The sequence below is a fragment of the Rhinolophus sinicus genome, chromosome 6 (genome assembly GCF_057876585.1).
Source record: "Rhinolophus sinicus isolate RSI-liver-muscle chromosome 6, RSI-T2T, whole genome shotgun sequence".
In the NCBI taxonomy this organism is placed as follows: Eukaryota; Metazoa; Chordata; class Mammalia; order Chiroptera; family Rhinolophidae; genus Rhinolophus; species Rhinolophus sinicus.
In genome coordinates this window covers 2,429,832-2,457,157 of record NC_142506.1, presented here as the reverse complement: position 1 = coordinate 2,457,157, position 27,326 = coordinate 2,429,832, and the positions used below count along the sequence as shown (strand labels likewise).

General features: G+C 51.1%; 1 protein-coding gene across 7 annotated transcripts in view; it reads right to left on the bottom strand.

Moving 5' to 3' along the window:
- TRAPPC9 (trafficking protein particle complex subunit 9) overlaps positions 1 to 27,326 on the bottom strand; it is a 320,362-nt gene that overhangs the window by 247,256 nt on the left and 45,780 nt on the right. For all 7 annotated transcript variants that reach the window (XM_088798934.1, XM_074316658.2, XM_088798935.1 and 4 more), the window contains 3 exons: positions 22,767 to 22,910; positions 7,548 to 7,674; positions 1,678 to 1,823 (listed from right to left, as the gene is read on the bottom strand). In XM_088798934.1, the coding sequence (XP_088655060.1) occupies positions 1,678 to 1,823; positions 7,548 to 7,674; positions 22,767 to 22,910 (417 nt within the window). The remainder of the gene's footprint in view (positions 1 to 1,677; positions 1,824 to 7,547; positions 7,675 to 22,766; positions 22,911 to 27,326) is intronic.

Genomic DNA, 27,326 nt, shown 5'->3' with positions numbered 1-27,326 from the left:
TTGGAGTTTCGGGTTAAAGCTACGAGATTCTCAAACCTCCAGGCAGCTCCTGGGTGATGAGTGCTCTGCCAGAAAGATATTGGAAGCCACAGAATATAAATTACATTTCCTTACCCACGGGTGTTCAACAAATAATGTGCATTTTGGCTGAAGCTTCTATCGCACCGCAGAAAGACTCTTGGGTCGCGCCCTGAATCTATCCTCCACGCAGGCGAGCAGGGGCTCCTCGCTGTCATAAGGAACCACATTGTAAAGGAAAAAGCCCTGGGCCTGGAGTCATTGAACCCGGGCTGGAGCCTGAGGCCTGCCACGTACTAGCTCTCCATCCGAGGGCAGGTAACTCAGATTCGCTCATCCTTAATTTTCTCATCTGTAAACTGGGAATGGAACGCCTGCAGCGTCATGAGGTTGTGAGAACCACTGGTAACGGTTAAGCCTCTGCAACAGATACAGAGTATTCGTACAAAGTAGCCTCTGCAGAGAAACCCAGCAGCAAAGGTCCAGGGAGATGGGAGGAGCGGCCTGTTAGGTGCAGGGATCAGGGGAGACCTCTCTGAGGAGGGGACGGATAAGTGAGCCACTGAGGCAGAGGGAGGAGCCCCAGGCAGAGGACACAGCAGGCAGAAAGAATGTTACAGTTAAAGCACAGAAAGCAGCATGCAGCTGAGTCTGAGGAGCAAAGGAGAGAAAGGCAGGAGGTGAGAATGAAAAGACGGGCCTGGGGTGGATGGTCCCCAAGGCAGAGCCCGAGGTCGGAGCTCCAGGGTGTGGGCGGCAGCGTAAGTGCAACAGGACACCTACGTGAGGTCAGGGTGCTTTGTTCCTACACTTGGGGTACAGAAATTAAGAGTAGAAATCAAGAAAACAGAATAAGAAGAAAGCACTGAGTTTCCAAAGCAAATCTTCTCTGAAACTCCTAGGAGGGACTCAGCCCTTATCAATCTGACGTGGCCCCTCAGTCCCTCTGCTGTGACACTGTGACATGCAGGCTCCTGTCTGGCGAAGGGCCCAAGGCAGGTAGCTGGCGAAGAGTAAGGCCGCTGCACAGCCAGGCGTCAGCAAGGGACAGCAGGGAGGGACAGCGGTGGTGGCACACACGAGCCCGGGGGGCGGCTGTGAGGGAGGAAATGCGTGGCCCAGTCCTGGGACGTTGGGGGGGGGGGTTAGCACAGAGAAATGCACAGATTCCCAGTCTCCCCACAACAGAACCTCATCTTTCCTGGCTGAGTCAGCAGGCATCTCAAAACTGGGTACCCTGGGCGCCTGATAAAAACGAGGGCTGCCGGGATCCAAAGGAGAAAACAACGTAATGTCCTTACCCCCCCACTCATCCTAAGCGGACGTCAACCTTTCATCTTGGACAACTCGGGAGTCACATCAAGCCTTGGAAAATCACTGACCTCCATTAACCACCCTTCTGTAGTTTGCCTACGTCTCAGATCACAGACGTCTCTGGCTTCTACAACTTCCACACACACGTCACCTTTTATGAAGGAGATGTCTAAAAATCAGATCCACGGCCACTGCCGGACAGAGGCAGCAACCTGAGTAACTGATATGCACGCCGACACGTCCGTGCAGACGGCGCTGGGCTGAGATCTAGACAAGCCCGAGCATCAGCGGGCAGCTGAGGCTGGACAGCCCGTGTGGACAGCCCGTGTGGACAGACGGCCCTACCGATTTTCTTGCTCCGTTCCTCCCCACGGCTGTGGGCGATAATCGGCGAGTAGATGAAGGGGCTCTTGGTGGACGCGTTCTGACCCAGCAAGCTTTTCATCTTCTGTGGCCGGAGGCTGGCGGGAAGGTTCAACAGATTCACACGCCTGTTGTTTGAAATGGAACAAAAATACGTCAACTGCCTTGTTAGCTTGGCTGCAGCAGAAATGTGTTAGAAAAACTACCAATCAAACAGCGGATAAACTGAGGGAAGGAAAAGCATCCCAAATCGCAGAACAGAGCGGGAGGATGCTGCACGCAATGGCGCCGGGCGGTCCTGGACCCGGCAGTGCAGAGCCCTCCCTGACCTCAGGCCCCTCGTCTCCCAAATGCAGATGAGGCCCCACGCACACACTACAGTGCAGACCTGCTGCCTGCACGGGGTCCATCTCTCTCCGCCTCCCTCCTCCCTGCCGGCACGCCCCAGAAACACAAGTACACCCCGAGCTGCATCTCCGAGACCCCAGGTATCTCACGCGAAGGTGACCTGCTCCGTCAGGTTCCCTGACTGAGTGGATGCGTCTCCATGAGTACAGCCTGCATCTTACGAATGCTGCCTCCCCCCACCCCCCTGCCTTGCTCATCGATCCTCACGCTCACACCGGTCAGCGTGCATTTACTGAAGACGTCCTAATCTATGGAGCCTGTGCACATTCGGGCACTTCCTGTGTATTGCCGCAACTAAACATCACAGCACCTTCCTAGCCTGGGGACCACGACCACTCCCCACGGGATCAAGGAGGGAACTGGCAGACTTCGCATACTGCCCACCTGCCCAACTCCCGGGGCTAGGAACTGGTGGCGGCGGGAGACCAGCTCCTAAACCACAGCACCTGTGACCTCCCTTGGGACCTGCTAGGCAAGATGGGCTTAGGATCTAGAATGGTCCGAGGCCTGAGACGAGAGGACAAGGGGGCAGGCTGAGGAGGCCAAGGAGGCAAGGCAACAGCACTCACTGTGCTGCTCCTCTCCCTGCCATCAGCCTCCGCGCAGGCAGGGAAGGCCAGGCGGTGGGGAGAAGCAATGCATGTCCGTCTGAGACCACGCACAGCAAAGCTGTGTGCCAGCCCCCAGCGCTCTCACCACGCGGCCATCCTGGAGGCCAGATGGTGAGGAGCAGAAGATGGAGGTGGCCTGGATCACGAGTGACCTCAGGGGGTCAGCTGCCCTGGACACCTGCCGGCTTCCCTCTTACTTTGTGGGAGACAGAAACCCTTTTTGTAGTGAAGGTTGATTTTCCTGACATGTTCAGGGCTGATGTTTCCTGTCCCCGCCCAGGGTAACCTAATAAAGAGCCCCGTACAGAATGTCCCCAATCACAGCCCTCCCAGCTGGGAGGGATCTGCCGCCTGTGTGATCCTGCGAGGCCCAGCCTCCCCCGGCCCTTGGCAAACACATCGGGCCCTGGAGAGTCAGGGTCACACACGTTCTCGTCCAGTTCCCACGATAATCGAGGCAGCAGAGCGTGCTTACAAGCCACAGTCCTTTAAACGCATCTTGCACACTTGCTGACTCCCTTGTCTTCGTATGCGTTCCTGCAGGATGTTTTTCTCTTACAGGATCAGAATCACTTCATTTGTTATCTGCTTCAGCTCAGCTGTGAGCGTTCCGAGCACAAGGCACCCAGGGCCTGATGTGTCCCTAGTCTAGTGCCAAGTGCAATTCTTTAACGCGTAGCGCTCAGTAACCGTGGGATGAATGTACTCCCAAGAGCTGAAGTTCAAACTCAGCTTCCAAATCCTTCAAAACTAGGTACTCAAGGCTAAGCAGTTCATCACCAACAGTGGCAAATCAAGGCCCTTCCTGAACATTCAGGGAAATGCCTGGGGCCCTGCCCTCGGGTCACGGTGCGCACAGTGAGCTGGCCGGATGTCACGCCCTGGTTCGTATCCGTCCACGCACATCCAACCACAGGGGGACACCTGCACTTAGCCCTCAGTCTGGTGCCAAGGCCTCCTTAGCTGGTGCACAGGCCTGGCAGCAGGACAACCGGGCACTTACTTCATCTCCCCGGGCCTCAGGCTTTTCACTTATAAAACAGGAAGAATAATGGCATCATTATTGTGATAACAGTGTGATCTGATTAATATTTTGCAAAACTCAGACATCTCCTTTCGCTGGCTCCACAATCCCGTGTGGTGTGTCCTCAGCGTGCCTCACTCGGCCAGGGTGGGCAGCGTGCGGGCCCTTCTCCTGGCGCCCGCTCGCCATCCTGCTCTCCACATGGACAAAACGGAGCCTGGCCCCACGACAGAGCATGCGGTCGCCCGGCTCTGCCAGAGACTGGGGTAACCTCAGCCAGCCAGACCTGAGCCGTGCCACTCACTGTCTCTTCCATCTGCCCGAGACAGACGTTCCTGTCTATAGGTTCCAAACTCAGGCAGAGAAGGGGGTAGCGTGAGGTGGGTATCTTCAAACCTCAGCAGGGTGCTTGGAGGACTGAGTGAGCTAACTATGGAGGCCCCCATCACAGCACCTGACACATAGCAGGTGAGCAAACACCCTTCTCGTCCCCTCCTGAAAACAGCACTTGTTTGTTTATAAGCATAGAGTCAAGTCCCTGGGTAAAGATGACAACACTGGACTGGGGTGAAGAAACTACGTTTTGGTCCCAACCCTGCAAGAGCCACTGCTGACCTTCCGACCAAGCACCGTCTCTTTGAGCCTTAGCAGTTACCCGTCTGTAACACAACTCCATTTTCTTGCAACACAAACAGCTTTCTACGCCACGACAAAGTCACCACTCAAAACTGAGAGGTCATCTGTGATTCCATAGGAACCATCTACATAAGCGCGAAATTCCAGATCGCGTGGATATGCAAAGGGTTCAGAGGGCGTGGTCAGCCAGACAAGAAACGCCGGGGCGGTCACGGCTTTCATTCACAGCACAAAACTGAGCACCAACGTCCGGCCATGAAATGTACCCGGCCGAAGAACAGCCGCTCGAGGCACCTGCCCGAAGAAAACAGAATTCATGCAGCTCGAATCGCTGCAGAACTAATAATAGTGCATTTGGACTATGAAGCTGCCGACAGGAAAGCAGAATTCCCGGGACGTGTCCAAGACAAGGGTTATTTTTAGGGATTCCATGTGGAAACTGTTGACATTTTACAATCTGACGTCTCAGCAACTGTTGGTTAATTGGGGCTGCGCACAGCAACCGCGGGACACTAATTAGGAAAGTGACATAAAACAAACCGGGAGAGAAGGGACACAGGAAAGAGCAGCTGGCCTCCCCTTGGCTTTTAATACATCGACCTTCTTTACAGCGGAAACATACCTAAGAACCCACTGGATAGCACTGCACAGATGGGTTAAGACGACAACAACCGGCCACAGGCGCCCCATGTTTGCAGCCAGTCCGGGCACGACTGACATAGCCCTAGGCGGCACCTCTTAACTGGTACCTGGAGGCTGTTTCATAAACCAAGGAAAATTGCCCCAAGTATCATGGCCTCTAAGACCCTTTTTGAATAAATACCTATAATCCTTCCTCAAACAGTGTAATTACCTTAAAAGTTTGCATTTTGAAAGCACTAAAGCCACTCAAAGCAACTCAAAGCTCATTCTGACTGGAGGCTTTCAAGCCTTATCAATTAAAATATCCTCATTAACTCTAGAGCTCTCTGCCAGGTGAAGGACCTCAATGTTGGTTCATCAAAAACAAAAATAAAAATAAAAATAAAACGATCAGCTAATCCCGCCCTCCCCAACCCAAATGAAAGATCCCTTGGTTTACTGTCAATGGCATCTAAATGACTCCAATTTCTTCTTTAATAATCCATGACTGGTAGTGTGTTTACATGATTATTTGGGGTGTGATATTCTATGTTGGTTGCTGGAACAGAAGACCACAGACGGGGCGGCTTACAGACAGACATTGATTTCTGCCAGTTCTGGAGGCTGGACGTCTGAGAGCAGGCCCTCCTCCTGGCTCACAGACGGCCCCCATCTCACTGCGTCTCCATATACAGGAGGGGAGAGCTCTGGCCTCTTGGTCTCCTCACAAGGGCACTCATCCATTCACGGGGCCCCACCCTCATGGCCATCTGAACCTAATTCTCTCCCACAGGCTCCCCCTCCAAAGGCCATCCCACTGGGGGTTCGAGCTTCAACCCCCACAGCATGCAGTCCACGGTAGTGCTGCATGCTGGGACCACACTGCCCCGTCCATGGAGGGCTGGGTTTACTGCAGCCTCCTCGGACCTCAAGTCTGAAGTTTGCACTGCGGACTACCGAGAGCTAACCAACCCGGAGACGAGCTGCTCTCTGTACCTGGAAGACCCTCCCTGACTGGTACAGCCAGGTAACTGCTGGTGAATGTCCTCCAGGGCCGGCACTGGGTTAGTGCCCACACTGGGCCAGCAACCCTTCCTCTGTGCGCCCCAACACTGCACGAAGCCTCCATGTCACACAGCATGGACGGTGTCATCTTAGGACCATGAGCCCACTCGCAAGCATCATCCCAACGGTAGGAGAGGGAACGTAACTACCTCCCCATCTGGGCAATGAGTAACTGCCGCGGCACTGAAATCCTGCGAAATGAAGAACACTGACCAATTCTTTACTTTCCAGATGATAAACGCTTTGGCACAGAGAGACCAAGGAAAACACCCATTTTCTGACAGCGACCTGTCCTCCTCAGGAAACCCTCCGTTGTGTCTATAGCCAGGAGGGTAAATTCACACTGGAAGATGCCAGGCCACACCAGAGTTCACCAGCCTTGTGCCAGGTTCAATTTCCTGAGAAGTGAGACAATGACTGCTAATACGGGGGCAAAAAAGGTGTTTGAGTCCACATAACCGCCACTTTGCCACGGCCCGGCTCTGAGACTCTGGCTCTGGAGCACACACATTTAAAAAGTAAAGGGAAGTGACATTTATTTCAGCATTCCTTGAGAGCGTGATGGAACTTAATCCAGTTGATCCCATTTAACACAGAAACAAACTCACTGCACCGCTGACAGGGAATCGCAAAGTGACCTCTGAAGAGAGGAAACGCTCCCCGAAACTTCTGCACGAACTAGTACCTGCAGGCAGCGCGCCTGCTGACCAAGCACCTTCCCGCACGTTCCGTTTGATCCATAAATACATCATCACACGGTTCATCAACCCCAGCTGGAGACGAGGAACCTGAGACTCAGGGAGGAGAAACAGCTCGACTGAAGCCACACCGTTAACTGCAAAAACAGGCTTGGAATGCGAGACTATTGGACAAAATCTTACATTTTTTTTCCAGTTTGACACAAAGGCCATTCGCTAGTGCTCAGCACAAATGAGACCTATCAATAAACTCCTGTCCTTCCTTCCTGCGCCGTAAAGAAACGCTGACGCACCAGCCTGACACACAACACGGCACAGACAAGTTTAGAGAAGACAGCACATAGCACGTTCCAGAAGTACCCCCGGTGCACGTTCAGAGAAAAAAAGACCTTGCTTTGACAAGAAAAGCAGTGATGATGGAGACTGAAGAATTGTGGAGCAAGGATATCACATTCTCCCGAATTCTTCACATTTTCAAGTGGCATAAATTTGGGAGAACAGCACAAAAATCACACTACCTGTGCATGAAAGCCAATCTCGGACGAAAACCAAAAACCATTTACTATTGAGAACAGACGTGCATAAGCAGCCCTCCGGGTCCGACAGCGTCCGAAATCCCAGGACGAGGACACACGGAGCTCGGAGGGTGACGTGCATACTCCTGTCCAGACTGTGAGGAGACCTGACCTGATAATGGACCAGAGACGTGGCCAACAACAAACGGACACTCTTGTAAAGATCTGTGTTCGTGAGCAGAGCAGAGAGCGCACTCCCGAGGGGCCTGCTCACCTGACGATGGGAAGCTTGGTGAAGGGCACCGGCGGCAGGGTCAGGCCATCGGGGAGCGTGATGAGCTCCATCGTCCCAGGACACTTGGACGTATAGCTCTCCAGGCTTTGAGTCACGTCTTTCTTTTCTGATGAGAAAATGAAAACAAAATGACGGTTAATTAAACAAATGTAAACGTGGGAGGTTTGTATGGTATTCTATTCAAGCAAAAATAAAATTCGTAACCCAATCCCTGATGGTCCAATGAGTCCAATCCTCTGACAAAAATAAAGGGGCAATGACCACAGGAGATAAAAAGAAAGTACAAGTTTTATTGTATTCATTCAGATAACCACTAGCAGCGGCCCCATTTAAGGTCCTGTGGATAAAGAGGAAATTAAGTTACTATCTTCTAGGAGATTTCATTTTCCAAAAGAACAAATTCTTACCAAGTTCCAAGAAAGTCAGTAGCAAGCAGGCAGGACTGGAGAAGCGGAATTTTTTGATCACTTAAGAAATATTTTCCCACAATTACTAGGTCCCAAGCAAAACGCCAATCCCCATGCTCAAGCAGTTTATCGTCCATCTGCATCAAGATATTTAAGAGAATAATCACAAGTCCACATTTTTAAAGCCAAAATCGAGCTCTGTGAGATAAGACTGTTTTTCTCCACCTGGTCCCATCCTTTCCACTAGGAGGAGGGGAAGAGGACACAGGTGACAGTGAGTAGTGTTTGCGTACGTCCACAACGTGCTCTAGACACCTGCTCACAGACTGTGACACGCGTGCTCCCAGCTGCCTGCCTGCTGGAAACCTCGCCAGTATTCAGGAGGGAAAGCAGCGGTGTGCACGTGCGGCAAATGAACAGGCTGAGACCTGGCGAAGTTCAACCGCTTGTCAAAGAGCCTAGATTTGGCCCTAAGCCTGTGGTCTTGGCACGCGTCTAGCTGGAAGAAGAAAGGAAAGGAAGGAATGGGGGTGGGGAAGGGGCTTCCATCTTCCTGGTGTCGATTTGCTCTGTCACTGCTGACAGGGAAAGCCGGAAGAGCTAGAGCCACAAGTGACAGAGGGACACAGCTGTGGCGAGGCACCTACAGCAGCGCCATCAGCCCGGGTCTGAATAAACGCCGTGGTCATTCCCCATCTGCTGTGTGACCACCTTAGGGGAAGCCAGTCCACCTTTCTGGGCCTTCCCTTCCCGGGTAAAGGTTACTGAGGATAGAAACCTTTAGAAAGGTGTGATAGAAAGGTCCATTTGGATGCAAACTAAAGACCCATCGCTATACTTGGGAGTTAAGTGGTTGCTTGTCATCTTCAAAAGAAACGGGTAGGTACAGGAACCCAACAGCAACACATTAAAAACAGGCTGGGAGTGGAGTGACAGCTCGTTCCTGTCCCCAAAGTGGTGAGAAAGTGCACACGGGCTGCAGCGTGAAAACCAGGTGCTCCATCAGGGACGTTCGATTAACAATGACCCCCTGGGTAAAATACTGTCATTAGCTCCACCGTAGGAGTGAGGGCACTGAGGACGCAGGATATGCTCACTGTTTTCTAAGCTACCGGGCAAGGCTAAGGTTTCCAGCCCAGGCTTCTCCAGGCCAGGGCCCTTCTCACCACACAGAGCAACTTCCTTGGGCATTAATGTGCCCATTTTACAGATAGGGAACGTGAGGCTTGGGAAGGTCACGGGAGCTTGCCTGGGGTCACTCAGGTAAGAAGTGGCTAAACTGTACTCATACTCAGCCCTACCAGCTCACACTTCCTATTTTTTCCATTTTGTCGCACTGCCCACCCAGATTGCCCCAATATGTGAAAATACAGAAGAAAACACAGATACCTGGAAACACGATATCCAGCAAGATATCCTTGCATAGCAAGAAAAATCAACTCAGCTTTTTTTTCACTCGGCAGACACATTCAGGCGGCACAGTGGTCCAGCTACAAAGGCTGCGACAGTCACGTGCCACCACTATAGAGAGGAACGACCCGCCCAAGCAGCAGCTATGGAGTGAGCCATGTCATGCGGCAGGAAAAAGCGTCTCCTGAACAGAATGCGGGGGAATCAACACCGATTGCCTCCCAGCAGCGTGATCCTCACCGGCTTCTCCCTTGATTTACATCGTGACACCTCCGAGGCCCTGATCAGCAATCAGTCAAGTACGCCAGGAGATTAAATATTTTTCCTTCTTCTCTTCAAGTACATAAACATGTTCTACCAAAATGAAAGGCAATTATGCTAAACCATCAGCTTATTATATCATCATCTATTTACAGCACTACCTAGAAGATATTTAAATACCTCTGGAGATCTCAATAGAACACCCAGAAGGGGAAGTTATCTTAAGAATGAAGACTTAATACATAATTAGAAAGAATCTGCACATCCAATTACGAAGTAACGGTGAGACAAGTTACGGCACCGTAACATAATGCAAATCTATGCAGTCGTTAAAAATGACATTTATAAAGACTGCGGCAACGCGGGAAATGTCTGTGACGTTACACAGAAAATCAGGATGCAAAATTGTACTTATGAGATAAACTCAACTTAAAAATAAACCCAATTTTAAAAAGAATAGGAAACAGTAGGAAAGAAACGCATCACGACGTCAACAGCATTTGCAGGATTATGCATCATTTCTTCTTTTCTGCTGATGTTTTCCAAGGTTTCTAAAAGGAGCAGACATTATTTGCATAATAAAAATTATTTCAAAAACACTTAAACATTGAATTTTCAAAAAAAGTTTGATGAAGAAAAACCAGGGTTTGTGTGTAAACGTTCCGTGTGGGGAACGTTCCGCGTGGGGACGGCGTCCTAAAGCATCACTGGGCTCCGGAGCTTCTGCAGGAGCCTCGTTGTCACCGAGGCAGAAGGGCACGGTTACGGACTCCGCAGCTGTCCCCCGGCTGTCCTCGGCCGTGCTCAGGACGACATCGCAGCAACGACTGATGCGTGGAGAGGACATACTCGACGCAGGCACTGGCCACGCACTTCACGGCCACCTCATTCAACTGTCCCCCAAACCTTACAGGAGGAGCCACTGTTGCCTCTACCTCACCGCTGAGCAAACTGCAGCTCAGAAAGGCCTCACTCCCGGGTCAGTGTACCTTCCCCTTCCGCCAGACACCGACTTGTCATACATTGTTATGCTCGGCCATCTCCCGTCCTTGTAAAACTGTTTCCTATTTCACTCAACATTCCTCTAACAAACACACACTGAGTATCTGTCTTGTATAAGGAAGAGCCGCACCTTAAACACTCAGCCGGACATCCACCTCTTCAAGGACAAGACGCCCCCCAAAGTCCTTGGTCTCCCCACGTACTGACTACCTTCCAGGTAAAAGCACGTCCAAAATGATAAAGATAAAAGGTGAAAATGACATGGTCCCATCGCCAGGGAGCCCGTCATCTAGTGAGGGACCCAGAGACGGGATTAGCCTCGGGACGTAATGAAATGATGCTGAACCGCGAACTGAGTAAGGGACGAGGAGGTAAGGAGGAAGGCCTGTTACCGTCTCACTAACATGGAGACAGGGCGAGTAGGAGGACAGGGCACAGTACAGTCGGGGCAGCATGAACACCACCTGCTACGCCCGAAGGACGACACAAGTCCAACAGATGAAATGCAGACGATGGAGACGGAGCAGCTATGAGGTTCACTGAAAAAGACGGTTTGACTCAAGTCGTGAATGTCGCTGAGATGGGGTTGACTTTCCTAGAGGGGGCGAGTTCTGAAGGTACAAGGGTGTGATTTCGTTGCATTTCAGGGAGATAGTTCTGGCTTCAGTGTGAAGAATGGATCAGAAAGAGCAAGGCCAGGAAACGGGACATGGTGTCAAAAGTCTCCTACAGCAATCCAAGGAACAGGTGCGGAAAGTGGTGACGGGAAAGAGTGAAGAGGAACCCACGTGAGAAAAACTCAAGCTTATATGGGGATAGAATATAGCTAAGCAATTCATAGGCTATAGGGTAAGTAGGACAATGTGGGGGCAAGGTTCAAGCTTCCAAGAATAAGAAAACAGTGACACCCTCAAGAAAAAGGCAACTAATTCAACTGAGGATACGGTGGATGACTTTAGGATCCCATGATGTTTGGGGGACACGCCCGGACTTCCTATGGAAACTGAAGCGCAGGGGTCAGGACCGGAAGTAGAACTATAACATCATGAGCAAATCTTTATCAAAGAAAGTATATTTTGAATATACCAAGAAGAGCTTAACTCTTAAATCTCCACCATAAATCCTCACAGAACTTTTTAAATTTATGCCCTCATTGACCCACTTTGTAATTTGTTTCTTTAATAACCTTGTGTTTTCATAACTCAAATGATTACTTTTATGTAATAATAATTTCATAATGTTTTGAAACCAAAAGCTTCTCTTCCGGCTGCTCAGGCGTCTTCCCTAAAGGGACGTGTGTGAGTGGGACGGACCTACTTCTGCGGATAAATCCCTGAGGTGATATTGCTTCGAGTTTAAAGTAAAAAACCTTTCTGATTTTGCAACATGCTGATCACAAGTTACAATGTCACGAAATACTTTGTTCAACAGATATTTCCAATGTTTCCAGAGGCGGCTGCAACCGCCCAGGATTCCCAGTCCCTGACGAGCTACCCCACTGCCTGCAGGACAGAGAAAGGCACGGTAACGTAAGGACCACAGGACAGACTCGGGAAATGCCTAACTTCGCTCACTGCCCGCCCCCCACCCCCCACCCCATGACAAAGCAGAGCCTGAGGACCCATCTCCTCAGGTGGAGGCCCCAGGAGAGCCCTGTCCCAGGCCAGGTCCTCGGACACTGATGGGTGGCAGACTTCTCATGCATCGTCTCCGGGCAAAGCAGCAAAGTAAGGAGCTGGTGATAAGTGACGGAGAAGCTGAATAAATTAAATCTGACATTTTCTACCTCATCCGGTCCTTGTCTTTCAAACAAAAGACAACTGCATTTAAGTTGAGAGATAACCTCTGGGCCAGAGGCAAACCAGAGGTGTGGTATCTAACCCCGCTGACACATCCTTGGTGGTTCAGCCCTCGTCAGGGAGAGGCAAGGGCGTCCAGCCTTCAGTGAATTCCACGAGGACGGAGATAACACGGGAGGTAACCAAGGCCAGCGCAGAGAGCACGGCCTCCAGAGCCAGACACCAGGGTTCAAACCCCAGTCCCTGCTGTGCTACCTCGGGGAACGGTGATGCCTCCATGTCCTTGCTAAAGTTAGGCTAATCATAGCTCCTTCACGGGGCCCTTGGGAGGGTTTAAGAAGTTCAGATGGACGGGCACATACATACCGTACCTGTTTCGGGAACAGCAGACAAGCCTAGCACCTCAGCAAAAGAGATGGGCTGGGCCGGGCGGAAAGAGCATCGCATGATGTGCTGAGGAATTTGACTCTCATCTCTGCAGCTAGTGGGAAGCCGCCGAGGCTACAGATAACACCGGCTGCAGGACAAGCACCTTACAGTCTGGGTGGAAGATGTAAGAAACGGCCCTGGGAGGCAGGGCGGTCCCTTAGGCGGAGCCCGGCCTGGGCTTGGTTCAGCAGATGGCAGGCGAGGCAGCAGGAGAGCAGGGCAGTGTTCTGCCGCTGGAAACACCGTGAGAGGCCGGTGTCCTGCAGAGACCAGCCCCTTCGAGAAGGCGCTGGACGCCCTCTCACACACCCCTCTGCCTCGCCCCCAAGATGTTGTCTTCCGGTTCACCTCAAACAGCAAATCAGTATTTTCCCATAACTAGCAAATCCACTAATTGGCTTGGGATTCTGACACACTGATACTTTTTCTTCCCCTCATTATTTTACGTGGGTGGCTTCTCTACCAAGAATGTATTTTATTAGCAGGTACTTATGTTGTCCTGCACAGTATTTATGTCTTCACCGCAAAACTGAAAGGAAGTCAGAAGCTCCCCTTCATTTCTGCCAGGTTTTTGTCCAACCCCTTTTGTCTATTTCTGAATAAATAAAAGGAATTGTGTGAATTGCAATGGAAACGAATTACACCCCTTTACTGAAGAGTTCCCACCAGGCCTCACATAACATAACAATTCATATGCTTACGCTCGCTTCTCTCCAGCCAGGTGAAAAACAAAATATATTCAATCAAAACTCTGTAAGAAACCACATACACCACCTGGAGAAAAATGCAAAGGGGAAAAAAGCACGTGAGGAATGGGAAACAGGAAGCAAAATAATACACATCGCCTTCACAATTCACAGACGATGGCCTTCGTTTTCGGCCAGAGTCACACTCTGGCTGTTCATGCTTCACTGTGTAAAGCTCAAGGGCAAGACGCACATCTAAGACCTGGGTGGATTTTGTGATGGGAATGAGACGTAGCGAGCAGCACTGTAAACCCAAAGCTGCATGTTTCTGGCTGTGAATCCACAGTCCAGGAGACTTTCCACTATGACAGTCATGCTATTTACCCTTAATCTCTGACAACAAAATCCAGTAAAATAACGCATTCTCATTTTCAACACCATGTCACCATTTACTTAAATGTTTAAAAACATGTAAAGAACATATACTAACATACCCAGGGTTGTAAAAGATGACCAGCGAGGCACATTATAATTCACAGGAAGTCTAGAATTACGGAACGTGAAGGAGCGTGGGGGTGGGGCATCTCAGTCTCAGTTCCATCCTGCACTGACACTGCAGGCCCATGTCTGCTGTCCCAACTCGGACACATGACTTTCGCTGACACACGTGGCATCAGCCACCTCAGCTGTCACGTCAGCCTCAGAATCTTTGTTTCCAATAAAAGCATTCACACACACACATACACACACACACACACATACACACACACGCACGATTTCCTGTCTGACTCCCAAAGGCCAAGCTCTAAGTGATTCCATTCCCTTCCCAAGCTTCATACTGTGTAGACATATAGCCCTCTAGCTTTCCCAGAACAAATACTTACCACTATGTACGTGAAAATAAATAAAACATTTCACTGAATCTATAACTAAATGGGACATGACTTGAACAGTTATGCATGACTTTTCACACGTATAATTTTACAAACCACGATAAACGTCCTTGGGCCCCAAGTCACAGATTTGATTTGGGAAACATTGCTGCCCTCAGAACGGGGGAATGTGGAGGTGACTCCTCTGAGGGGACCAGGGCAGCGCGGTGGTTGGATGTGCTTCGCTTCCTAACCAAACAAACGATGACAAAGGAGGGAGGCTGGTTTCTAAAATAAGCAAAGACCCAGGAAAGGCCTCAGTTACTAATGCCCCACTAGTCATTTCTGTTTATGAAAGCCTGTTCGCAGCAGCCTACAGAGCACAGCTCCTGGACAGGCCTCTCAGGGGTACTTATGAAACACAGACAGAGCCACCTAACAATCTGTTAAAGCAGAAAGAACAAATGCAAGGTCCCACAGATGGGGACGAAGACGACCTGGCTTTTTTGGAAAAACAGAAATAAGACCAAATACGGCTGGAGCTGAGTGAATGGACGAAGACAGGAGGGAGGTCAGTTTGGAGAACAAAGGAGCAATCAAATCATGTGGGGCCTGCTAGGCTCTTGAAAATGAGGTGGATTTTACTGCACTTTATTATCCGTGTCATGGGCGCCCATGGGAGAGTCTGAAGCAGAAAGGGCTGTGACATGATACTGGATGAAAGTGGACCTGTGACGGCTGAGCAGAGCAGCTAAGATGTCATGTGGCTTAGACAGCGCTTGTAAGAGCGGAGGTGGTGAGACATGGCCGCGTGGGGGACATATCTGGGACATAAAGCCCTGATGACATGCTGACCAGGGCTGAGACATGCAGTCTGGTGGCAAAAGCGGGGCCAAGAAGGCCTTCATGGTTTCCGGCCTGAGCAACTGGACAGACAGCGGCAGCATTTGCTGAGATGGGAGCGTGAAGAAGGGGCAGACGTTGAGTCTGGAGCTCAGTGTGGGAAGCAAAGATGCGCGCCATGCGTGCAGAGAGAGGCCCTGGAGCCCTGGGGCCAGGTGAGCTCCCCCAGGGGAAAGCGCGGACAGAGAAGTGGAGGAGGGTGTTGAAGGGATCCTGAATGGACACCACGTGGAAACAGTCACCGAGAACAGAGGCAGGAAAGAGGAGGCCAGGAGAAGCGCCCAGAGGGTCTGTACCGACCAAACACAGTCCGTAGGGGGGTGGGGGGGCGGGGGGAGGAGCCTGGACGGTCACAACTTTGGCTTCTGCCGTTTAGCCCTGTTCCTGGTCCAAAACAATCCAACCCTGTTTCTGCATTTCACCCCCACACCCCTCCATCCTCAGCCTTGGTTTCCTTCCCAAGATGAAGGAGGAGAGTGACATAGCCACCATGCTGATAAACTCCCTTTGCACCCACCCACAGGACGCGTCCGCACTCCTCGGCCCAGCATGAAGGGCTGTCATCACCCCACTCCGTCTCTCCTGCCACCCCTGGACCCCACTATTGCAGGCATCTCATGTCACGTGGGACACACTACGCCCAAGTGCACCATGAGCGCTCAGAAGTCACTGTGACTGCCTGCACTGGCTCTGCCCCAGGAGGTCCTCGAGGCTCAGCTCAGAGGTCACCTCTCCCACTGCCTGCATTGGGCACAGCACCCAACTGTGAGAGAGGATCACTAACTACCTTCAGAAAGGAGCTGAAGAGACCTCTCCTGTGTAACTGTTCACCTCTTCCGCATCCATTATTCTCTACACAGAATTCCTGGAAACCTTAAAAAGCTCCTTTATGAGCCCAAAGGCTTTCGCAATCGCCCTCAAACTCAAAAGCCTGGCTACTTTACATGTAGAAACCAAGATTTTTGAAGGAACTGGTAACTCTATTTTTTCTTATTCTCTTCACAGTACAAGTCACTCTCATTCAAAAAGCATCACATAATCTCAGATCAATAGTTTTCAAACAGGAGAAAGAGGAGGAAGAAGAAAGGGGGGAGGAGGCACAAAGAGGTGAGGGTGGGGATTTGTCCTGAGCAGCCACCTAAACCTGTGAGAACAGGCTTGCCAAAGAGAAAACAAAGCAAAAAGTTGTTCCTGGTATTAAAACAAAAAGTACAATATCAAATATGCTAGAGAGAGAAGCAGAACAACGGAGGGGGCAGTGCTTCTTCTCAGTGGGGATTTATCACCCCCTTCCTGAAAAGAGACTGCAAGTCAAACCACAAATTCAGATCGTCCTCATTGGGTTCATTTAGCGAGGCTGACATGACACGTCCCACGTCCCAGAAGGCCCTGCCTGCACAGCTCTGAGTCGGCACGGACGTGGGACCGGGAAGGCCCAGAACCCAGCAGCCTCCGTGCTCAGGCCCGCTGGCCGACACAAGCTCTTCTGAGCCCTCCATCTGACGAGGCCTTGCCCTTGGGCCCTGTCCTCAGCCCGTCTTGCCCAGTTGTAGTGAGAACTCTGCTAAATCAGTTTAGCGAGAGGCCCCCCCCCCACCCTTGACATCTGATCAAGTACCTCACCCACCACGCTTGATGTGCCTGTCCCTGGCCTGCCCTCAGCAGGGACCCGTTAGGACAGCTGAGCCGGAATCCCCCACCGCTGACGGCTCCTTTTAGTCACTTGCCATCCGTGCCCCTCCCTCTGCTGTGGGCCCTAACCCCTACCTGTCCTTCTTGTATTCAGACTGAGCTCAGACTCCCTCCCCTCCTAAACACAGTGACCCCCGCTGCCACCGTCTGGAATAAAGTCTTCCTCACCACTAACGAGAGCTTTACCGACGCGCTGAGATGGGAACAACCAAAGAACAAAAATCCTGCCCTCCTCAAGGAACAAAAGGGCGGCCAATGTGGTTCGACGTGGTGAGCTTTACACTGCCGGTGAAATTCACACAAGGGGTCTGGAGCGGACCCTTGGTAATGTGAAATGCACTTTACAGCACTAGTTTCCAAGTTCACGTCATGCTAAGGCGACCCATCATAACTGCACAACAGACATTCCTGACACCTTCAGCTTTAGTCCAGAAACCAGGGAGGCTCTTTGGGAGATGACTGAACTCTTTCCAACCTGCTGTTCACCGCCCAGGTAGATTATGGCACAGAATAGAGTGCATATGTAGCTGTGTACATATCCGTTGGACGAGGTGTACAAGCTGGGTTCTAGATTTAGCTTTGTCTTAAACCCCGAGTGACACTTCCGGCAAACTACTTCACTAGCACCTCAAAGCATTACAGACCTGTGGGTACCGTGGCCAGGATTCTACCTGCCTCCCAAACCCAGACAAATGAAAACCAAAGAGACAGGCAAGCAATCAGAAGACAGTAAAAGACTTTCACATAAAAGAGATGCAATTAGTAAACAAACATGGGGGGGGAAATAGTCAACCTCTCGAGTTACCAGGAAATACACGTTAAAACAGTCAGGCAACATTGTATACAACATTGTATACTTCCTTCCGCACTGCTGCCAGAACGGTGTAATTAGAACCATCTTTTCAGAAGGCAATTTGGCGGCAAGAGGTTTCAACAGCAATAAAAATGTTCACAATGGCTGACCCGGAAAGCCCTCTCCTGATAACAATCTCTCTCCTGCTCAGAAAGCTGAAGACCCAAGAGGTTCGTCATAGCATACCAGTAACATCAAAAACAAACAAAACCAGAAAGAAAGCAAACAAAAAAAAGTATGTATTATTAATGCATTCAACAAAATGTGAGGGCCAACAGGTGCCACTGGCTAGCCAAAAGGGACAGGTTCTGTCTGAGGTAAAACATGTTAAAATTGACTGGAGCATATACTAAAAATCGGAAATGTGCATTTTAAATGGGTGAATTGTGTGGTGTAGGAATTGAATCTCAATAAAGCTGTTCTTTTTTAAAAGGAAAAGCATTCATTACTCATGCATGCAACAGCACGTGGATGCCAACGCATGCCCCAGCTGACACGGAAGGGAAGACACCCGCCTTCAGGGAGCCTCCAGCCTCAGTGGGGAGTGTGTCCATTAAATACATGATTAAAATACAGTGGGCAAAAGTGCTCCGACAGGCAAGTTCTGGACCCCAGTGGGAATGTTCCAGAGGAACACAGCTGGTCTAGAGGGACCAAGAAAGGCTCCATAGAAAGAAAGAAACGTGGTGTCTATACTGAAATGTGAAGGATGGACAAATGTTAGCCAAATGAAGGGAGGCAGGGACAGGAGGGAAAGCGAAAAGGGGGGCGGGAAGCGAAAGAGCAACCCACCCACATGGGCTCTGCCACATCCTCTGTGCCCGTTCATCAGGCAAGGACGTTTACGTTGTCTCCACTTTGGGACCATTATGCAAGGTGCTGCCACAAACTCTCACGGGCAAGTGTGTGCGTGGACGTAGGGTTTCACGCCTCCTGGGCACACTCCTGGGAGTGGAATGGCTGCGCCACGTCTCCCCACACTACCAGAGCTAACATTCAGTAGAATCAGGGAAAGTCCTTCTACCTGAAACTATTCCTTCTGCTCAGTCTGGTCTGGTCTGGTCTGGCAAACACCCATGTGTCCTTCAAGGTCAAAATCACCTTCTTCCTGGAACATCACCCAAACCATTCTTCCAGCCCTGAGAACTGTCAATGTCCCGTGATGCTGTAAACCCATTGCTTGCACCGAGTCCCCGCGGCCATCACTGGCCTTCTCCCCACGCCCTTCTCCAGGCAGAATCACCTAAAACGGTCTGAACACTGAGCGTCCGCTGCGTCGGGCTTCCACCAGGCACCTCACTCGGCATGAAACCTAAGACTCACAGCCTGGGAGCCAGCTCTGTACTGGCAGGTAAGAAAACCAGGGCTGCAAGAAGTGAAATTATTTGTCCAGGTCACAGAAGTAGGAAAGACGGTGGGATTCAGAGCCAGGCCTGCGGTAACTCAGAATCTGACACCAAGAATGACAGCGGCACAAGAGAACGTCAGGAACGGAGAAGGGAAAAGGGAGAGGCAGGAGCAAGGGCCCCGGTGCTGAGCTCGCAGCCCTGCCGTGGTCAGACAGCCCCTCACCCCTCCGTCTCACGTGCTCTTCACCACGGCCCTGACAAGGAGACGCATCTGTATCCCCATGAAATGAACCAGACAAGGAAACCGAGGCGTCAGTAACCTGCTCGAAGTTATCCCACTCGTGAGTGAAGAAGGATCTGTACTGAGACCTAAACCCAAGTTATTGGGCCACGTTTCCACCCCCCAATACTTACCAGGGGCACAGGTGATGCGAGCCACAGTGAGAGGCAGGGACAGTCACTCACTGTTTGAGGAGAGACCTGAGTGACACCAAGTGGCCACCCACGTAAGGTCCTTTTGCCCGAGGTGCCTTAAGAAGAGCTCCCTGAGGAGATGACGGGTGAGGTGGGAGGGAAACAGCCCAGCAAGTCCCCTCCTGCAGCCTGGAGTAGCAGGGTTACGCCAGCAGCAAGCACACGCGGTGCGCCCCCAGGGGGAGTGCTGCGGTCAGAGAAGGGACGAATTCCTGGACAATGTGACAGAAATGGATGTGGAGGGAGGTGGAACGGCATGTGCAAAGGCAACAGAATGGAAACGCGGCTGACGGCCAGAACACAGGGTGGAAACGAGAGTGGGAAAGGCCGGAGCTCGAGAGAGTGTGGCACATGCCACCTGTCACCAAGGCAGAGAGCCCCCTTCCCATGGGACTCCTGAGCCGCACCCAGGAGCGGGCTTCCACTCACGTCCCCTGGAGCTCAAAAGCCTCCTGCCACCGGCCGCAGCAGCTGGTAGGTCTCCCCAGCAGGAAGCCCCAGCCAAAGTGGCCTGCACCAGTGACGGTCACAAGTGGCGGAGTCGCGCTACCAAAGGGAAGTCCTCAAGTTAGTGCTTCCATCTCACAAGAAAAGACCAAAGTCCTGGGGAACTGAGAGCTCTTCCCGTAAACAATTGCCCTCGTAACTTACCTTGTGAGCTCGCTCACACGCACACACACTCGAGGGTATGTGGGGGGCAGGGAAGGCGAGAAACGCCCAGATGCCGCCCCTTCCCCGCCAAACCAGGACAGATCTGCATGCGAAGAGGCAGCCCCTCCTGAAGCCCACGATCATTTCTTTCTTTCTTGGCCGCTCCTCTAATCCACATTTAATTTCCATGTGGCAATATTTAGAAACACTAATTATAAACACTGTGAGTGGTGCCGTGAGCTCTCCAGAAGAAAGGTCATCCCATAAACCAAAACACCTATCATTAAAATAGTAACAAACCACCACTCAGTGTGTACCACGCTAGTTGTTCAAATGAGAAAACGGAGGCCCAGAAAGAACCTAATTATGGATGTGAGGTTGTGGTGATTAGAGGTGGCGGCTAACGGGAAGAATCCTTCAGACGGCCTGACTTTTGCGCTTTTCTCAGAAGACTCCAATTAACCAAATACCATTATACACAGGCCTTTAAGGGGATGGCAATTTGTTCAACAGTGTCAGACGGCCCAGGTTCTGCCCTTCTAAATGTACAGTGTCTTTAGATCCCCGATTCACATGACCTCAGAGAACTAGCAAGTCCCCGTCTCATGCCGCTTCAGAGGGGAGTCAGGCACTACCCACCCAGGGTACCCGTGAGAAGGGCACAGAGGGGACAAACAGCAGGAGGCCTGGTCTCCCTGGGGACTGATAAAAGGCTTGCAAGAGGAAGTCCAGTCCCAGGGGAGTCATTTGGGAATGGCGACCAGGGGACAGGAAGGGGAAGTGAGAAGACCCTGCCTTGGGAACAAGCTGTGTATTTACGAGAAAAACGCTCAAGATGATGCAGACGAGGCAGGAGGAGGTGTCAGCAGCTCAGAGGAGGGTGTGGGCTGTGTCACCACGACTTACACTTAAATGTGAGGTATGTGGGGAAAGTGGTACCAAGGGCAAACAGACCGTGACAACAGGGGCCGGGACAAGTGCCTTGGGTCAGGATGGCACTCAAAACTCTAAGGCCCAGTGAAGAGTCCACTTGCAGTTGCTGGGTCCCGGGGGAGCTCAAGGAATCTGGGGAACGGGCAGCAGGGTGGGCGGCGCCCTCAGGGTCTTGGAGAGCTGGTCACCACTCAACCAGCCAAAACCCAATACCGTGAGCACCAAAGAGAGAACGCTAGCCTCCCCCACACCAGACACTGGTTGTTCTGCTCCGCTCTGGCTTCAAAGAAACCCCAGCGCAAATCATTCATGTCTCCATGTTGGTCTTGCTGCCAAAAAGGTGAACTCCACAGGGAGCGTGAAGACAAATGCAATTCAAATGCATGGACGCAGAGGGAAGCCATGCTGCCACCCGCTGCCACCTGCCGGGGACCTCAGTCCCACAGCAATTTGCACGGTCACTGCAAGTCCAAAATGGAAAGTGAGTTACCCCACACCAAGAAGGACACAGACACCCACAGTGAGAAATAAGTGACTTAGGGCCCTTCGTCACGGGAGTTCCAGGAAGGAGAGCCCATCACCAACTGGGCCAGCTGGGGAGAGCCTCGAGGACAAGTGACAGCTCTGCAGGGCCGCCCAGCTCAGCGCTCACGGGCCCACGAGGCCCACCTTCCCTTGGCCCAGCTGCCTCCTTCCCTGCCCTGCAGTGGACGTTGGCCCCATTCCCCACTCGTTCTCCTCCACGTCAGAGAGCACCCACAGGACCCAGCCCACAACCCACACCAACCTGGTGTGAGAGGCTCTGGCAGAAGGGACGTGTGACAGGGACGCAACGATGTCCCGTTTCTGACGTGCATGTGCAAGTGCCTGGGACCATACAAGGGGAGACGACCTGCCGGCAGCAAAATCAACAGATCTGGGCTCGGGGGGCACCTGAGTTGGAAATAGATTATGGCTCAAACCCCCAAAGCAGGTGACACCCAGGAACAGAGTGAGAGGAGGAATGAGGAAAGAACCCAGAGGAGGCAAGGCCTTGGAAGGCAAGGCAGAAGCTGCCCTGGAGGGCGCAAGTGACCAGAATGGTCACAAAGGGCATGTCTGCGACCTGGGTACCAAGGACGGGGCAGGCCACTTGGTGACAATTCATGAGCTGTGTTCCTGTGACACGTGTGCTTCTCTGTGTAAACGTTACACGTTGACATGTACAGTTTCCACAATGCAGGAAACACAAGGGGAGCCCGCAGGAGGCTGAGAGGCAGAGAAAAGCTGCAGAGTGGGGTGAGCAGGCCCAGGAGCAGAGCCCGTGAAGGGCACGGCGGGCAGCGGCACCGGGCACCAGCAGGCGAGGTGGGCACAGGCGCACAGCGTCCTCTTCCCAGCAGAGAACTGGGGACATCCCCACTGAAACCCGAGCCCAACCAGCAAGAGGGCTCTCACTCACAGCTCTGTGAAAAACACTCCGGCTGACTTCACTCACCTTGGTCTGACAGGAAGTCCAGCATGGTCTGCAGCAGGAAGGACAGGTGCCTGACAGAGAGAGCGGGGTTCCCCATCCTTCGGGAGGCGTAGACCAGCTCGTGAAGCAGCCGCATCTGGACGGCGGCCCAGCCTCGGTGCGTGCCTGCCGTGAAAGTCAGAGCGTCATGAAAATGCTTCCGATGGCGCACGACCACGCAGCGAAACACGTGTCGATGTGACGTGTGGAACTTGGGGATTTAAGGACAAAGGCCTCAACTATCAACCTTGAAGGGCAACAGAAAACATTCTGTTGACTTCAAGAACACTAAAGTGATTACGTTTTTTCACTAAAATATGTTTTACATCATACTTTCTTCTGCAAAGAAGCAAGGTTTTAAAATAACCCATTTTGAAATAATTACGAGAAGGTTAGAACAAAAGATTAGGCTTCCAACGGCATGTATCTGAGCTTTAGACGTACTTTTTTTTTTCAGTAAAACACTGATATTTGATGGGCTTCATTACCAACAAACAACCAAGGACATTAAATTAAAAAGCACAACAGTTCTCTAACATATAACAAAAGTACAGAAAAGCAGATAAATTAGAAACAAGAATATCAGCCAAATTTTGTAGCTACTCCTCCAAAATAATTTAGCGTGTTTGAAAGGAAAGGTGAGAAAATTGGTTGCATGGCCATTGAAAAGTTTCTCTTTAAGATTACAGAATTTTAGACATTTATTCCATTCTCCTTTTGGCAACAATTACCACTTTTAAATATTTTCCACCTTAAAATCCTTCACGAAGAAGACATGGTAACTAGAATCTACAACAAACAAGTTACCACACAGTATCGTGTGTCCAGGAGCCTTACGGCCTTAGAAAGAAAGTTGGGGGGAAAGATTTGAGACCCTGATCCAAAGGTTCGTCCTCTCACAGCCCTTCCTAACCTCCCTGCCCACCGTCCTGCCCCACACAGCTGAGCAGTCCTCATTGCGTATTTCTGCATCACACACAAATTCTGACCCAGAGGAGTTATCTAGCAGGTACAGGGAGGCACGTGTGAGCTCGTGCATTGGTCTCGTCTCTCCGTCCTTAACTCCCTCGAGAGCCAGGACTGTGTCCCATTCACCCAGGGACCCATCATGCCTGGCAGGAGGCCTGGCACTCAGATGGTACTTAACCAGCATGGGGGTCCAGTTGAAAGCCTAATGGAAGAAAATGCCCGTTGTTCAGACAAGCAGCCTTAAGCACAGAGGGTACAACGACACAATTTCTGGGACTGGCTGTAAAATACTTCAACAAACAACAAATAAAAGAAAAAGAAAGGCCTAAATAAAGCAAATGTGGCCAAATCGTGATAATTGTTTAATCTGGTTGACTCTTCCGTACTTTGTATACATTTAAGTTACTTCACAATAATGTTGCAATTGGCGTTCTTGGAGCTGACCACCACGCGCACGCACGCACGCCCAGCCACTACGAGCTGCCCGAGGGGTCCACCTGACTGACCTCTTTTGGGTGTAAATGGTGGTGCTTCTCCTACAACACAGGACAGAAAGACAAGTCCCTCAGTTGTTCCCACGTTGTCAAAAGAGGCTCAGACCAAAAGCTAGAGCAAAATAAGAGCTTTTTAAAAGGATTAAGAAGCTGAAATCAAGGCTGAGACCAACCCAGCCATGAACTCACACGACCCAGTTTAACTCGCCTCGACACTACCACATTGAGAAGGCGTTCTCACTAAAGAGTCGGGCAACTATCACTTTGCTGATTTCCTTTTAAGTAGCTAATGATCCACTTCCTACCACAGGCAATTATGAGGAAGACTGAGTATCAATTTTCTTAACACTAAATAGTGTACAAGCCATAATTCCTGTATGATTCAAATGGCTCCTCCTATAAAACCTGAATCTTTTTATTCTTAAAACAGATTGGCAGCATAGGACCCAGTGATAAAATTATCAACACTCTTGCATTTCAGTTCACCAATTTGAGGGTTTATTACATCAACTATCACCTTTGAGCAAATCCATCTCCCTTGCCTGTCTCCTTCATAAGAGTTCCTGGGGAAAATTTAATCCTTCGCTCAGCAAAAGGCTGGGCAAAAGGAATGATCAAAAATCTTCATCTTGGGCCGGCCCGGTGGCTCAGGCAGTTAGAGCTCCATGCTCCTAACTCCAAAGGCTGCCGGTTCGATTCCCACACGGGCCAGTGGGCTCTCAACCACAAGGTTGCCAGTTGGATTCCTCGAATCCCGCAAGGGATGGTGGGCTCCGCTCCCTGCAACTAAGATTGAACACGGCACCTTGAGCTGAGCTGCCGCTGAGCTCCCAGATGGCTCAGTTGGTTGGAGCGCGTCCTTTCAACCACAAGGTTGCCAGCTCGACTCCCGCAAGGGATGGTGGGCTGCACTGCCTGCAACTAGCAACGGCAACTGGACCTGGAGCTGAGCTGCACCCTCCACAACTAAGATTGAAAGGACAACAACTTGACTTGGAAAAATGTCCTGGAAGTACACACTGTTCCCCAATAAAGTCCTGTTCCCCTTCCCCAATAAAATCTTTAAAAAAAAAAATCTTCATCTAGAGCAATACAAATAAGATTAAAATGATAATAAGCCGCCCTGTCAGCTGGCAAATACACACAGCACACATCGACTTTCCTTAACCAGCTAGTGAAAACGCTCAATTTGAGAAACAGACAGAAACACATTTCAGGTCCTGAGAATACAATTTACCTTCTATTCACAGGTACAGGGTTTTAGTAAGATTTCCATTAAATTTTCTGAGAAACGTTTAAAGTGGTCCAGAGCAACCGGGGAGATGGTGTTTAAAGTATTAAAAATATATCCAGCTGACACTTATCATTTGTATTTTAGTTGTTCTCAATCCCTCGCCGTCTTTCCCCAAACTCCTTCACAAAATGATGGCGAATGTCCCCTCCTGAGACAGAAAAATAAGTAAACACCATCTAACTACTTGGAGGTGTGCTTATGTGCTTTGTTTTTCAAAAGAGACATGTTTCATTCATCGGATTTACAAATTAAGATCAAGAAACAAACTCTATGCAGTAATTGTCAGCAAACATATGCCATGTAGCTGTTTATTACATTTGGTCCCACGTTACACCTATTTCCTGGACACCTGCCACGTGTCAGGGGACACGATAAAGTGTCAGGGGTCTCTGCTCAGGCGAGTTGGAGGGGCAGAGGTGAAATCATCATCCTGATTTATTTTTAAATGTACTTACACATTATATGAAGTGCTGTAAGGAAGAACAGGAGCCAGGGAAAGAGAAAAATGGAAGGGTTCCATCGAGGCTGAGGTTCCATCAAGGGACATTCAGCTGAGAGCTGAAGGGTGACAGGGACTCCGGTGGCTGAGCAACCAGAGAGAGGCGTCCCGGAAGGAATGGCCCTCAGAGGACCCGACAAGCAGACTCCTGGACAGTCTACGTAACCGGCCCCAGTGCAGAGAGAAACAATTCAGACAACTGCTGGTGTAAGTGTCGTCCAGCTTCTGCTCAGAGGCCAGCCTGGCATTACGGGCAAAGGATACCAAGAAACCGAACCAGAAACGTAACTTCAACCTTCCCTGACGTCGTTCAGAAGCTGCTGACGGGGGTTCCATGCACAGCGCACACGGAAACTTAAAACACCCTTTCTCACCTCCGTAGACCAACAGCGTGATTGCTCTGAAACCCGCTTCCCGCTTTCCAAACACTAACCTTCCCAACGAAATTTCTCCAGAAAACGGCCTCCTGGAGCCTGTCCTCTCCCCTCTCCTCCCTTTTTCAGGCCTGCAAGTCTCTTCTCATCTTGTCCCCCAGGAATTCCTAGTGTTTCTGGTGAAAATCCACAAGTTTTAGGGCCTGTCCCGGTATCTTTGCCCTCGTCCTGACTTAGTGTGACCTTGGCTCCCAAAACCAGCAACACCCTCACCACGTAGCAGACCACCCTCTGCTCCCATAATCGTCCGCTGCCCACCTGGCCAGCCGGGCAGCCGGGACCTACAGCCGTGCCCTCAGGCTGCCCTTCCTGCCTCCATTACCAAGGAGTGTGCCCAGCAGAAATAGCACGAAGCAGGGCCCATGCTCCCCATCTGGACCCCAAAGGCCCCATCTGTAAAGAGAGGAACAGCTAACTCAGTCTTCTCAGAATCTCGTGAGACGTGTGCAGGCAGACGGGCTCCACTCCCCCGCGCCCATCACCGACAAGGAACCTCCAGGTGACAGGCTCAGAGCCCAGGGCAGAGGGCCCACGTGGGGGCAGCTCACGCAGAGGTCCAGCCAAGGGCCTCCACCACAGGATGGCCCCCCCCGGAAGATTCCCGTCACTAGACGACGAGCCGCTATTGTCCCCAGGCTCCAGGATGACATTTACTGTAACACCACATGGTGTTGGGGCCTCAGGAAACTACCGGTGAGGGCGCTGCCATGACCACAGCCGTGGCGAGGCCGTCCAGAGAGTGGAAGATGCCAACAGAGGCCAAGGAGGCCCAGGCAGGACCTGGGACAGTCTCGGGACACACTTCCTGCCACTGCCGAGGCTCCTCGTCTGTAAGAGGACACGTGCGCGCCA